Source organism: Cynocephalus volans, chromosome 6 (assembly GCF_027409185.1).
Source record: "Cynocephalus volans isolate mCynVol1 chromosome 6, mCynVol1.pri, whole genome shotgun sequence".
NCBI classification, from domain to species: Eukaryota; Metazoa; Chordata; class Mammalia; order Dermoptera; family Cynocephalidae; genus Cynocephalus; species Cynocephalus volans.
The window spans coordinates 38,032,909-38,049,123 of NC_084465.1; the positions used below are offsets into that span (position 1 = coordinate 38,032,909).

Genomic DNA, 16,215 nt, shown 5'->3' on the forward strand with positions numbered 1-16,215 from the left:
ATCCAGTGTTGCTCAAGATAATGAAGCTATGAGAATTCTAATAATCTCTTGATGGGAGTATACATTGGTACAATGGAATTTTGCACCATCTACTAAAGTTGAGTGTGGGTGAATTCTAATTCTATGACCCAGTAATATAACTTCTAGGTATCTCTCCTAAAAAAATCCTGAGCAAGGGCCGGCCCCATGGCTCACTCGGAAGAGTGCAGCGCTGGGAGCGCCGAGGCCGAGGGTTTGGATCCTATACAGGGATGGCTGGTGCGCTCACTGGCTGAGCGTGGTGCTGACCACACCATGCCGAGGGTTGCGATCCCTTTACTGGTCAAAAAAAAAAAATATCCCGAGCAAGGAAACAAGTGCAAGAATGTTCACTGTAGCATTAGATTTTCATAGTGGCTAACTACATGGAGGAAAGAAGAGAAAGGAGTTTAATGAGAGATACACAGTGGCCTTCCATTTATGTGTAATGTTTTATTTCTTAAGCTGGATATTAGGTATATAGTTACTCTTTATGTTATTACCTATACTTTTTGGTTTGTCTGAATTTTTCATAAAAGTTAAAGAAATAATAATGACTTACCAAGCTATCCACATCTATGCTGGAGTTTACGGCCCACTGCAATGTACTCATGATATTCATGGCTAAAGTTAGAATAATACCAACTGTTCCTTCTCCTTCACCTGTATGTGGAAAAAAGATATAAACAAATCTCATGTTATTTCTCTCTTCTGTAAACAACTTTATTTATACCTCTCCCATGGCACATATCACATTAAGTTTACATTTCAATTTTAGGCTGATTTAACCATTGTTCTTTCATCTCACTTCACTGCAGCATCTATTAGTAGCAATAATGCCCGGTATATAGTAAACATTCAACCAATGTTTTAAATCAGAGAGTGGCTTATATTATAAGAGTGCATATTAGGGAAGAGTTTTCCTTTTTTAAAATGTTTCGGGTAATGAAGAGGTTGTTGGCATTGAGTAGATACTGTTTGTCTCTTCTACTATTACTCTGTAAGTAGTAGTGACAAATCCTAGAATGGGCAAGGGAAAAGAAAGTCCTGTGTCCCGCTAAGCTCCTCTACAAAGAAGTCAAAAGCAGAGGAAAGATGTGTTTGAGCATTATGTGCAAGATGTTTAGATGTGCTTCAGACCTTTGAAAGGAGGACTTTCTCTTTTAATCAGATGCTGTTGGGAAGTGGACATAGAGCTTCATGCGTTACTCAGAAAACTAATGTGTCTGCCATTTGGAAAGACAAAAAATGGCCCTCTATGCTCCAGAAACAGACTAGTTCACCCGGGAAGAACAATTCTTAAGTGTTTAATTATAGTAAATGGCTTTTCAGGACTAGAGGGAACCACTAATTAAAATTCATTACTATTCAGTATTCTGGCTGTAAAAATTTTCTAGACAAATGTTCTTAAATCATTATAAATTTAGGTGATCAAATTCCAATTGTCAGTTCTTGCATCTATAATGCACAATAAGATTGTCCTAAGTTTCTAAAATTGGGAGAACTAATTCATCCTATTTTTAATTGAAATTTTATTTCCATAATTCCTCTAATAGAAGGAGTGCCATAGACAGCACATATCTGCTTTTAGAACTAAATGGTTAGTTTAAATAGGTAAAAGTTACATAGGACCCCACTATATTACTTGTTCTGAAGGTTAATATGAGAATAAGATAAAATTTTAATAACAACAATAATAAATTTTATAACATTTATTTAGTATTCTCTACAGACCAGGCACTATACTAAGTGTTTTGCACAAATTATCACATTTAATACTCACCACAAACCTATGACATAGACACTATTATTGTGTTTATTTACACATGAAGAAAATGAGGGGCTTTAGAGAAGTTAATTAATATGTGCAAGTTAATGTAGCTGAAGCCGCCCAGTAGAGCTAGTGCTGATATCAGCTGGGTGGCTAACATCCACTCTGGTTGGGCATCTGATTTGATTGGTAGGTTATGTACTGTGCTGCTGTTAAATGTTTTGACCATTACCTCTGGAGATTCAGGACTTAATCATTCTCTTAATCATTATGTTATAGCACATGATATATAATTTGAATTAACTGTTAAGAAATCTTGGTTCATGTAATTCAGCCTTCCTTGATACTGTTTCAAATAACTTAAAAGAAAAATCTTTAAGATTATGAACCTAAAATGAAACTTCATTTAAAAAAAAAAAGTTGCCTAAAATTACTGTACTGCTGAGGATTAGTTCATTTGCCTGACCATCTACATTCCTGTTGTAGTCATTTCCCACTGCCCCAACTAAGGTAACAAATATGGAAAGCCTATTTCCCTCATAGCAGCTGAGTGGACTGCAGGTGTACTCCTGAGCCCAAAGGAGCCTGTTTTCTGTTCTCTTCAGGTCTTTGTAACCAGACAGGGAAACTCTATTACTTCAGGAAGCCAGACAGAGAGGCCACATAAAGTCAATGTGGCATATCCCTGGTTTGTCAGGAAAATCAGTCATCAGTGCGGGAGAGAGCGAGAGAGAGGAATGAAGCAGCAGCAGAAAAGAATGGATACAGGCCAGCATCTGGACTCAAGAGATGGAAAGAAGAGCTGCATTGGACTCTCCGGTGCCTGTTCCAGTTCCTTCAGGAGCCCAATGGCGCTGCTTGCCCTGGGCTCCCTGAGGCCCTCCTGTAACTCTCCAACGAATGTCTCATTTTGGTTTGAGTAGGATTCTGTTCTTACAACCAAACAATCCTGCAGATTTTGCATTGATTTGGCATTTGCTCTGAAGCTTTGTGTGTTGTCACTTATAATAATATATTTCAACACTTTTTATAACTCAGAAATTCGACTTCTTAAATTAGAGGAACTCATTTATCTATTTAAATTTTTACTTTACTTACTATGAAATATTTTGTGTTTTTCACCCAAAGACCCTAAAACTTAGAATGTTTGTATTTGAAAAATGTATCACTTTTATCTATGTGATTTCCCCTCTGTGGCAGTTTTTTCTTTATGCAAAATTCACATTAGATAAATAATAATAAATGTCACCAACTAGTGATTGAAAGAACAAACTCACCAAGTAGGAGAATTGTGTGTGTGTGTGCGTAGATGTGGATGTTTCTTTTTTCCCTATACAGAGAGCTCTTTAATAAAGAGATCTATTGATTTTGAAGCTAGAACCCTTTAACAAAATGAGCATAAAGAGATGAGTTTTTTTTTTTCTTTCAATCACAGATGTCTGACATTCTCTGTGTCTCAATTTTTTAAACTAAGAAAGCAGGGACAATACTAGCTTCAATTCAAAGAAATTAGTTGCTCACCAATAAAACAATAGAATTCAAAAAATCATTTGTTCAACAATAAACCAACAAATTGTTTATTATTAAACTCCAAAAACTGTTTAAAGATATCTAAAATGTATAACCTATAAAAATACAGCATTTTATTCAATGACAAAATTTTGACTTAAATGCTTAGCCAAGTGGTTAATGAGTTCATAGTACCTGTTGTTAAAATGGAAATGAAGGTAACGGCACTGAAGAAGACGACAAATACCATTTCTATTCTCATTTGGAACCAGCGCAGTGTTGCCAGGTACAAGAACCAGTTGGCAGTATGTAAATTCAGAGCTTTGTGGAACAGAGTTTCAAAGTAAGGCTGCCGTCCAAAGGCACGAAGTGTCCATAGTCCTTTTAAGCTTGTAATAAGATGAGTGAAAATTGGACTCCTGGCTGTGAAATATTCCCATAGAAAACAATGCAAATTATGTAAACACCAAATGCAGTTTCATACTGCCAGATACCTGCAAAAGACTAACCTAAGAGTAATCATACCACACATGCCATTGGTTAGAGAGGTTTTTCACTCTGGTGTCGTATTTTGAATAGATGGGATTTGTTAATTTTTAACCTTTTTTTACTTGGTTATCATGAATGGGAACTTATTATAAAATCACTACCATTATGTATTCATATTTCTTGGCTACCACTGGGCATTGTTTTTTCTGGCTAATCCTAAATAAATCACTACTAAGAAAATCTTTTTCCTTTTAAGAAAATTTTTTCAAGTGTTTCAATTAAGAAAGTTTATGTGACTTGATTTAGCTAATAACTTTCAAAGTAGAAACACACTGGAAATTTATCCCCGAAAAGACCCACACCAAGGCTGTTTCTGAAAAATATACTTCCCAAATAAAACAAGTAGATGTTGGGGGTACACAGAAAGGCAGTCTCAGGACGTAAAGTAAGGGTATCTGAAGAAAACAAGTGAAAACGCAGAATTTTGTCTAATATTGCTTGGGAACCCTGAGAAACTTTACTAATAGCAGCACTCTCATTTTTTAATTTAATTGATATAAGTAATTTATAAATGAATGTTCCATACCCCAACACGGGTAACTCTATACACTTGTTTTAAAACCAAAATGAAGTCACATGGTCATTAACAAAAACAATCCATATGTACTTTGTAGTGTAGTTTCCTTTTATATACATATACATTTTGAAAACATCATTGCTATACGAGTTTAAAAGCAAGAAAAAAATGTTGAAAAGTAGAGTAACAATAGAGGATCCCAAATAGCTCCTGTGGCTTCTTTTCAAGGTGAATATTGCATGTTCAGTGTCATACCTTCAGATTCCAGTTGTTTGAGTTGCTGTGAGGTGTGGAGGAAGTACCCTCTCAACATAATAAAAACCGCTATCACTGGCACTGTTGCTAGGAAGATGTAGGGTTGTAAAACTGAGACTACTGCTACAGCACCAATCACAATTAATAACAACTGTAGGATCAAAGAAAACATGTTGGTGAGTAAACGTTTTCACATTGCAAAATGGACAAGGTGTGTCAGTGATTTATTTCTAAATAAGTCCCCACTCTGTTCCGTTCTTAATAAGAGGCAGGTGTCTTTTTACTGGGAAGGCAGTCTTCTGAACAAAGTACATTTTTCATAGATTCTATGAAAGTTCAAAAAATTATTTAGGTCACATTTTTGAAGTTTTGAAAACACATTGTCCTTTGATTTTGAATATACTCATTCTCCAGACACTTTAAAGTATTGTATAATGAATTTTAAATGAATATAATTTTTTTTAGCTTGGCCTTTTAAAAATTAAACTATCTTGAAATAATTTTAGTATAAACATCAGTTTTAGGATTTATTTTGTTTAGATAATTTTTGAAAATCACGCACTCATTTTGGAGTCTTTGAGTCAGAAAGATCTGGCTTAAACACAGGCTTGGTCATTTAGGCGAGCTATTTAACTTCTCTGAGCCTAGTTTTCCCATGTTTAAGATTGAAAGAAATTATATTGAAATTTTACTTCCCTCTTCAATGCCCCGATTCCCACTGTTTTTCTTTTTCCTTTTTTTTAAAAACAAAAAAATTTTATTTCTTTTGTAAGTATGTGTCCCTATTATTTGAAATGATTGGAGATATCCTCGAGTCTCAAAAAAAGATTTTTGGAGATGGCTGATTCAATTTGAAATTAGGTAATTTTTTCTATCTTACATGTCAAAATGAATTTTGCATTTCAGTCAAGCCCATTCATTATAAATATCTCTTCACATTATCCACCAAAAAACTAGAACCCGGTTAGTAATCTCAGAAACAAGCCCACCAGATTGGTGCACTTCATGATCCATTTTAAAGTTTTAAATTCTGTATTTCCACATGACTCCAAATACATACATTTTAAAAAGATAAAACGTCTGCTAACATTTACTCCACAATAACCCATTCGGAGAAAGTATGAATACAGTAACTATCAGCAACAAGGGTTAAAACATAAATAATATAGAACCTCTAAATGTGAATCAGTGAGCCAGTTCTCTACCAGTTTCCATGGGTGACACGTTTATTTTCCAACTGATGCAGTAAAACACATAACATTTTGGTAGGTGGCAGCAGGATAGACAAATAACAGAGATCTGCATAAATCTTTGAATGGGTTGCTATTTCCTTCTAAAACTTCAGATGATCATACCTCAGAAACTTTTCTAAAGGACAATGCCTCTATGTCTCCAAACATCAAATTCTGGAATGCCAGCCCCTTACTAATTCGACAAGTGTTTGGATGAATCTTTTCTATTCCAGGCATTGAACTAGAGATATCATGACTTAATAATATAAGGAAAGTCTTCCCTATTCCATTCTTGCCCCGCAAGTGCCACCAGTATAATGAGAAAATCCTAAATGCCCTAGTTACTACGTGACAAGATGCTTCCTCAATGGCAAACTAGTTTTTTTAACCTAAGCTATTTATTTCTCAGAAATAGGATGTTTTGAAAAAACAGAAAAGAAAATATGATTTAATTTAAAAGGGTCAGTATGCCTGAAAGACAATCTCTGTTGCATTGCTAGTAAAGCAACTTCAGCTACTACTTTAGGATCGCGGTTTTTTGTTTGCTGTTGACAGTTGTTAAAGGCACTTGTTAATTTTGACTTGTGCTATTTTTACCATATAATTCCAACTTAGTGTTATTTTTAATAAAAATTGGGTGGGAAGAGTGATCATGTGTGTATAAGAAACATTAGCCTTTAACCCATTTTCTATTGAATGCATTATTTCTTTTTAAATAATTGCAGACATGATGGAGTTTTTAGAAATGAAACTGTACTATTTTATGATAAAATAGGTAGAATTGGGTAGTCAACTGACCAAGATATCTCACTGGCTTAGAGAAGAATGGAGAAGGTGGGAACAGTTGGAAGTGATGTAACATTCACAAGGTAGTCAGGTATTCAGCAACTACCATCACCCAGAGTATAAACCAAACTGGAAAATACATGAAAAATAAGTCTCATCCTTGGAGAAAAATAACTCCATTTGATCCATAAGAGGCTGTCCTTAGGGACTCAAGTCAGAGCCTCATAATTTGGCAATGTGTGCTAAATTAAAATCACTGGTTTAAAATATTTGATACTCTAATTATACAAAGAAGCCTTAAATTCTGTCCCAGTTTTTAATTCATAATGAATTAGAAGTCACTTCAGACCAGGTGTATTAGTGAGAGGACAACTAACTAAATCGAAGGACTTCAGGACAAGATGAAATTGAGCACAGATTTCTAATTCCCGTTCATCCTTATACAAATCCTAAATCAAAACAAAACAAAACAAAAAACTAGAATATTAAAACCCACAATGTACCATACACTCATGCTTCTTTGAAGTGGGCAGCACATTTTCACCCACCAAAGTGGCTCAAAAGCATTGCTGACACTGAAGTCCCCAGAGAACTATGAAACAGGAGCAGAGGATAAGAATGGTCACTTTGAACTTGGTTAAAAACAAACAAAAACACCTATTTAAAACAATGCAATGAACACCAGATTTAGAACGTAATTCATAAATGATAGGGAGTCCTTGTAAAATTTTAAGCAAGAGATTAATGAGAATAATAGAATAAATGGGGTAGGGGAGAAGATACGAAAGACACATTGTAGAAATCACAGTGGCAGGACTCAGTGTGAAGCCACATATTGGGATAAGAAAGAAGAAATCAAAAAAAGGTCTTAAGGTTTTGAAGCTGAAAGTGGAAGGTTTTTACATTTCAAAATATGTATGCTTCTATTTCATGAAAAAAATCATTCTCCCAAATATAGAGATAAGTAGGATGGTAGAATATAGTTTTCTCTCCATTTGCCTTCAAATATGTATACAAATTTGTCGTGTATGGTCCAATTTTCATGTACCAATCTGAGCCACATAACCTTAGAACTGAAAGGGACCATCATTACATTAGGTTTATGTTCCCCATTTTACAGGTGACAAACCTGAGACCCTTTGAGATTAAGTGTCTGCTCAAGGTAAAATCATGGTATCTGCAAAAGAGAACCCAAATCTTCCATTTCCATCTCCATTGTTCCAATCCAGAAAGCAAATTTGTCAGTACATTATCAAAAGTTAGGAAATAGAGTGAAGAGAAACTAAGTTTTTTTTTTTTATAAAGGAAATTTATAGGTATGCCTTATTTTGTGCAACAGATCTGTTCCTGAAATTTGAATAGAATAAAATTTCATTTGTCTGAACATGATTAAGTATAACCAAAGGAGCTCACAATTTAAAGGACCCCTGTGATGAGTTATTTAACAAAATCAAAATTAATCAGATGTTTACTATATTTGGATTGTCATATACTATGTCCCCCTAATGTGAGACCCTCTTGTATTATAAATTAAATGGGTGAATTAAAATAAAAGAGCTTTCCTTAGTCACTTCTAAAGCAACAACAAATGAAACCTCAACATTAGGAGTTGAGCAGAAATTATTCAAATTGGCATAAAAGAAAGGATTTGAGAGCCATCAAGCATGTCAAAAATGTTAATTTATAAAATAAATATTTAAAAATTAACTCTCCTGAAGTTTTCTTAAGTTAGACTCAGACTAATTCAGAACATACTCAGTAGACCACAAAAGTAGAAAAATAGTTATCAAGGGGCAACATTCATGAATATTTTTGCAATCAGGTCAAGATGTCCACATTCCAGTTTATACCTGATTTAATAATATTATATTTGGGACCAGTCATTAAACTCCTAGAATGAGGAACAAATGTCCAGCGTTTAAGGAAAGACATCGGTAACGCTCCTTTGAATGCATGAACACAAAGCATGGATTTAAAAACTCCAGCAGCTGCTGCCTAGTTATATCTCTAAACAGAGTAACTAAAGGAAATCCAAAATGCTGCAGTTCACTTGTAACAGTAAACGTATTTGTGTCAATCACTGCAGATGAGGTAAACTGAAACTCTGGTTTTTCTGCACCTGTCAATGTTAGTTGTATATACACATATATGCGGTAGTCCTTATTTTCTTTTATAGATTTACTAAAATACAGTATTATTATTTTTAAGAGGTAGGGAGGGGTCAAGAGGGGAGAATGATTCATCCCAAGATGAGCTGCAACCTGTTCCAACTGTTTCTCTGAGGAGATCATTGAGACTGTGACATTTGCTCTCTGGAGCTCGACCTAAACCAGACAGGAAGCTCAGGAAGTTTTGCTCAAACCTGGTCCCACAGCCAAGGTTATCATCTCAGAACACTCCTCAAGTCCCATCACTTATGGATCCTAATATGGTATTCCCAAGGTCACTTTCATCTCACTCCCCTCCCTTTCCTGCTCCACACTCACCAGTCACCAGTTGGTCACTCCAACCCCAGAGAGTCTCAGCCTCACAGCCAGCTTGCCCTGAGGGCCTATTCACAACAGTCACTCAGGGACATCCCTCACATAGTCCTCAGTTTTTCTTTCCCCTCTCTCCTGTTTGAAAACTTATCTTTACTTCTGTCCCTTCATTATAGTTCTTACTGTGGGGAAACTGGTAGCTAATCTGTGCTCATGGGTAAGGCTGGTTTCGAGCGTACCTCCCCACAACCCCCCCACCAAGGAATCCATCTTTATTTTAACATTGGCCTTTGGGAGGTAGATAGGCTTTCATCAAATAGTGATGCCAATGCCAATAATTTCATCCTTTGTGGTTAATGATTTGGAGGAAAATGGTCTTTTGTGCCTTTCAAATCACTCCAAAATAGACAGTTATTACATCTAAAGGTGGGATTGCCTTGGGTTTGGACCAGGTAAACAGTTCTGACTCATTATTGATTTTACTAAATTTACGGCTGTTTTGAAAACTTTGATATTCACAAAATTCATATAATAGACAGGATTTCAACAATCAAAAAAATGAGCAGAAATTCACTTACTTCTTTTTGTAATTATTTTTTAAAATGGCAAATGCAAAGACTTAAAAACAGTTATTCTTACAAACCTGGATGAAGTCAAATATGGTAAGAGGCAGAAGATCATCCAAAATTGCTATATCTTTAGAGAATCTATTAAGAATGCCACCTATAATATAAAGGAAAATAAATTCCTCAAAACCAAGTAATTTTAAAGAGACAATTGAAGATATTTAACACTAAATTTGGATCATAGCAGAAGAATTCAGAACTCAAATAAAAATTAGCATGTAATCAGACAAATAAGGACTTAGAAAGTTTTAGTATTATAGCAAAATTGCAAGTAACCATGTGTTCTAGTTATTGTATCCTACATTTAAAAAAAAGTTATAAAATTCAGATTCCTATAAGATTGTAAGAATCAGGCAAAAGCCAATGTCTTTAATAGAGCTCTTACTATAAATTATGTCAGGAATGGGTACTCATCCTTCTATTACAATCTCACATTTGCAACCCTGAGTTTAATGATAATTTATTGGATATGCTTCATCATTTCCCTTGTGTCTGTATTCCATAAGGCAGAGCTCTCCCGCTCTGATTTCCATAACTTTTTAACACCTCTACAGAATCTGTGGCTGTTCTCTCCCTGCCTGCCCTTGACGTGGCCCTCCTTTGCCATGTTCTCTCTTTCTACTCTCTTTGCTGGCAATCTAAGCTTCAGCCTGTTTTCTAAATTCCAGACTCACACTTACAAGTCTGATAATTTGTTGCTTCAATGAAAAAGAGTTACGTACGGAGTGTCTACGATGTGCCAGGCATAATGCTAGGCACTGAGATAAGAGAGGTGAATAAACCATGCTCTTTGCCCTTGAGGAATTCATTGACTAGAGAGGTGTTAAATATACAATTAGATAAAAATGTAACATGATACTGTACAAACAAAATGATATTGTATCTTATCATTCACCCCCCATGAACGGCAGAATAAAGTCCAAAATTCCTAGCTTAATATTTAATGTCATCCGTAATTTGGCCTTAACCTACCTTGCTAGTAGTACAAGCTTCCTCTACTCAAATAACATGTTTTAGCCAAAGTGGTCTATTCTTTAAACACCGTCTACACACTCCTGTCCCCCTGCCTTCCTGATGTGGTTTCCTCTGCCTGAAAACCTCTTCCCTTTGTCTCTACTTGTTAAAAAAAATCTATGTCTCCTCCCTGCCCCAACTCAAATGCCCCTTCTGCAAGGAAGCATCAATGTTTGCTCTGGCTGGAATTAATTTCTTCCTCCTCTACACACACTTAATACATTTAACACATACTGCTTACATGTCTTTGTTATAGTGACTATATGCATGTCTTGTATCATAGTCACTAATGTACATGTCTGATTTCTTTTTCTAGATTGTGAACTGCTAGAGATCAGTGGGATCATGCCACATTTTTTTTGTATCACCCATAGCCCCAAGCAAAAAGCCTTACATGTAGGAATTATTCAATACATATTTATTGATTAATATGTTCTTTAGCATGTTTAATTAAACGTATTTGTATATCTTTCCATAAATAAATCAAAAAATGAAAAAAATTTAGCACATGGTATTTATAAATACTGCTTAGAAAATGAAGGTTTGCTCTGGTGAAAAAGAAAATCATCCTGGTGCCTATTATATTTCAAATGGTAGTGTTTTGTCAAAATACACATCCACACTTTCATCCATTCAACCTAGTTTGCTGAGCACCGACTATGTGAATGTGTGGCTTAGCATCATTTATCAGCAACATAGGAAAATCAGGCAAGGAGTCAGAGAAAATCAAGATCAATGTGTAACTGCAGAAGAGCACACCTGGGGGAAATTGCAAGTGTACATACAAGGCAAGGAAGCATTGGTTGTTTCCACGTATAGCAGAGAATATCTAGGCAACATAATGAGAATGAAATATGAATCAGTAACAGAGATGGTTTCTAAAAGAAAGCATAATCCTTGCAAACAGAAATGGAGAGTAAGAGTAGAGGTAGGAAAAGGACAGATGCTTTCATATCATCTTGCTGTTTCAGTTTTCAAGAGTGTAAATAAGAAAAAATACAAACAGTGTAGAGACGTTTAGGAATCATCCTACAATGCGGATAAAAGTTTGGTAAGTAGGATGAAAGAAAAATGAAATGAATAGTGATCATTTAAATGTGAAATAGAGAAGGTTCAGAACCAACTGAGAGCAGTGTTTAAGGGAATGAGGGGCTTGGAAAAGTAAAGAGGTGGAGTGGGAAGCACATCCCCTGTGGGAACAACACCCCACAGAAGGGAACAAGATGGGAACTAACATTTATTTCAAGTTGGCTATGTCACAGGCAAGTGAATTGCCTTGTCTCATTCTCACAAAGATCCTCTGAGATAATTATTCTTTTCCCCACTTCACAGGTGAGGAGGCCAAGGCTCAGGAGAGCAACCTGCCCATGGTCACCACTCTGATGGAGCAATGCTTGTGTTCTTTACACTGAGTCTCATGCTTTCTCTGGGTCTCAGATTTCCATAAAAAATGAAATCACTGCATCAAGTTCCTTAGAAATCTGCTTAGGTCTAAAATTCTTAGCTCTAGAACAGAGGATGGTAATAAGTATATCCAAATGAGGCAAGACTTTAGTGACTTACTAGGGCTTCAGAATAAATATGCAGACCTACCTACATACTAACACTGAAATTTTGTCACCCAGAAAAAATGATGGGTTTTTCTTATATTGACATTTTAAGATAAAAATCACTCTAAAAATCTCAATCTTGGAACTTATTCTTTGTTTTATATTCAAATGTTTCTGTGTCAACCTTCTCTTCACACCTGTGAGTTCCTCCAGGGCAAGGACTGTGCCTTATACACCTTTACATACCAGCCCCTGGCTTAATGGCACTGCCATGCAGAGTAAGTGCTCAACAGATCACGGTAAGAATAAAACTTGGGGGAATTCTTATTAACCTCAGAGTCTTTGAAATGTGAATTTGGCCAAAAGAGAATCAATGGAATTGATTACTTTCACAGTACCTTACTGCCCTTAGTTTTTAAATTTTTGGTCTTTTTAATTCTTTTACTCTTACTTTCTGTAACTTTAAATATGATGGCATCAAAAAAGTTTTAAATACATTTAGGATCTTCTCCCTCCACTCCCCCCCAAAAAAATTTGTTTGATCATCTTTGAACAGTTACCTGAAACTAAATCATTCTGCCCCAACAAAAGAATTTATCAATAGAAGAATTTTACATTTTCCTTGCTCACTTCAAATTACCTCCTTTTTAAAACAATACTATTTATTGGCAACAAGATGCCTGGAAGGGGGCTGGACCGAAGATCTGAAAAAAGAAGGACAAGTGACCCAGAAGGGCCTGCTTCTGCTGCTACAGTCCTATCAGCATCAAACAAATGAGCTACTCTAGATAGTTGATAGAGAAATATCAGGAACAACAACACATGATAACCTATAATATCTGAGAAAGGGACATGCCAGTCATAAGGAGGCTCAACAAAGAGCAGATGTCTCTGTGCAAAAGCCAGTGCAGTTACTAGAAAACAAATTAAACCACAGGCCCTATTGATGGCGGATCAGCAGTTTCATTTTGTATACCTAGTCAAGTACCTGCTTTCAACGTGTTGAGGGTTGACATAGGCGCTTGAAGAACTGACCGTAACATTTTGTGGTGTAAAATTTTCGACACTGTGATGAGAGTATGCACCAGTGGTAGACCTCTGAAGAATCCCAGAGCAAGTAAAGTGTCAGCTACTCCCACATAAATGTAAAAAAAATAATACGAGCTGGTGCTGGTAATAATCACTGCATAGCTATTATTTCCACTTTTAGTACTATTTCCTTGAGGAAGGGTACTGTAAAACAGAAGATAAATTGTTATTTGGCAACCAAATGTGCCTATTCAATTTCCAGTACATGTAAATTAAACCAAATTTGAGTCTAATGAAACACAACATATTGCATTAGCAGAGCTTGTGCATTTAATCTCAACAATTTACAATTGCAAGAAATTAAGTTTTCTCACCACTGAAGTAGATAAAATTGATCTTTATTAAATTAAAATGCTTAGAGAAAATACTAAATGTATAACACTGTTTCAAATATTTTGATTGCATTTCATAGAAACTAAACACAAATTATTCCTTTAGAAATTGGCCAAGAACTGTAGGAACTACATATGTTCATAATTTAAACAAAATAACTTGTTTTTCCAGTACCGTAATACTGGGGAGAAATGAAACATAGTGGATATTACAATATTTAATAAGACCCAAATAATCAACAGAAACAAAACACAATCCATAATAGGACATGAAATACTCACTTTCCAAGTAGACATAACACAACCAAAGAAATAGCCACCTGGAATGGAACAATACAGAGTTGATTTTCTTCTAACATCTTTACCTGTTCCTCCCACACCCACCTCTAAATTCACCATAACCAACATCAAAGTACACACAATTTCATTTTCTTTTGCTTTGTTTTTCTGGTTCCAGTAGCTACAATAACTGTTCTAACATAGCTTTTTGTGGTGACAACACATTAAGTTAATGAAATTCAAATTTCACTGAAGTAAATACTTTGCCATTCCTCTCCATTCAACAGGAACTATTCATTGAACTTCATAGGGGTGATAAGATCACAGCTAAATGTTTTAAATAATAAACTTTTTTATACACAGACTTATCTCAGCCTGCCAGCAGATAATTAATCTGTTTAGTGGCTATAAATAATTTCACTTGCCATTCAATGATTATGGGGGACTAATTAATACCTGTAATTAATTATTGGGAAAGGTGAGATTAATATTTATGAAAATCAATTAAAAGTTTCAAAAGTGCAAAAATTCACAGTTTGTGAATAAAAATATAGTGCTTTCAGGATAAAACATACTTTATTAGTACTAGAATTGCTGAGGACTTTGGGCTTTCTCAAGGCAGAAACATTTGGCTGAGTGAAAAATGTCCTATACCATACCTAAACAACCAAAAAAAAAAAAAGGTTTTTTTAACAACTGTGATTTTTGCAGTCCTTTCAATATTTAAGTCATCTGTGCTCTGTTCTATTTCAGTTTGGTATTCTATCTCATAAACCAATGGAGAAATTTAATCTTGTGTATATGCCATCAATATTATAATATTAGAAATGACCCCAAATTTAAACAATTATTGCCCAATAATAACTCTACCAGAGAATGAAATAGAACAAAAGAGCAATTGTGAGTAAAATAATTTTGGAAATCAACACAGAACAAAAATAAATAGGGGAGAAACAAATACGTTTGGAATAAGAAATCTACAAGTCTTATTTCATACCGAATTTACCTTAAATATTTAAGAGTACTATATAAAAAACTTATGGGCAACACTTAGATTAATTTAAAAATTACATTATGAGTGCTATACTTCAAAGAGGTCTGTAAGTTTTAGTTAAATTCACATACCAGATGGGAGTATAATGATGAAAAATATAATGGCCACTACAATATTTTCACTTTCCTACTTTTCTTCATTGTATACATAGCCTCCACGCACTATACCAATAAAAACTATCCCTGTTTCCTTGAAATTCAAATAAATTGAAATGCACATGAAACCCAGCAATAAACTAGCTATTTGAAAAGTCTCTGTACCATTAAAATGTATTCCTGTTTCCTAAAACTAATCAGATTACTCGAGATCCTAGATAAGGGTATATGTTCTGCCTCACTCTTTGGTCATTATCGTTACCCTTTGATCCAATTAAAGGAATGTCAATAATGCTGACATTGCCAACATTCTCTGAATGTAAGTAAATTTCAGGAATAATCATTTTATAAAATATATGCTAATGGAACAATAACCAAAGCAGTTTACTAAAGAACTGGCCTAGTTATCATGATACAAAATTATTTCCTGGCTCTATCCACATGGAATCACCAATCCAAAATACTTTTATTGACTAGAACAGAAATATTTGCAAGCACTTCCTGTAATTATTTTAGTAAAAATATACGGGGCATATAGAAACAATTTAGTAATCAAGTTCTATCATTTCATTTCTAAAATGTTTTGAGGTTATAAAGTTTATGCAGTTTGTAATAGAGTGACAATCCTAGATGACTAAGAGAGAAAAGTAAAACTACCTTTATTTTCCATTTTCTCAGGGTTTTAAACATTATTCTAGATCACATAGAAAACAGTGTACATTGAGGATTTCAATGCTTCACAACTCAAATCCTGCCCTAAAACACAGACCAAGGTAATCAAAGTCACCCTAAAAGGATTACTATCAGTCAATAGCTGCATTTGTATTATGGGAGAATACCACATCTCCATCTTACTAATAATGCAAAGCCACTTAGGGATTCCTCGTTAACAAACAGAAGGGAAGTCATAAAGGAATAGGATACAGCAGTTCTCTGACACATTATTAAAAATCATAGAATGAAAGCATTAAACAGGATCTTCAGATACTTCAACCAACAACAATACTTCTTGGTTGTTCTAAAAGGAAACAGAAAACTGCCTCCTAATCTATTATTTGC

General features: G+C 34.9%; 1 protein-coding gene across 1 annotated transcript in view; it reads right to left on the reverse strand.

The window, feature by feature from the left end:
- CFTR (CF transmembrane conductance regulator) overlaps window positions 1-16,215 on the reverse strand; it is a 151,802-nt gene that overhangs the window by 50,497 nt on the left and 85,090 nt on the right. Inside the window, exons 15-20 of the mRNA XM_063101034.1 lie at window positions 14,011-14,048; window positions 13,296-13,540; window positions 9,761-9,840; window positions 4,620-4,770; window positions 3,494-3,721; window positions 581-681 (exon numbers count right to left, since the gene is read on the reverse strand). Of these exons, the coding sequence (XP_062957104.1) occupies window positions 581-681; window positions 3,494-3,721; window positions 4,620-4,770; window positions 9,761-9,840; window positions 13,296-13,540; window positions 14,011-14,048 (843 nt within the window). The remainder of the gene's footprint in view (window positions 1-580; window positions 682-3,493; window positions 3,722-4,619; window positions 4,771-9,760; window positions 9,841-13,295; window positions 13,541-14,010; window positions 14,049-16,215) is intronic.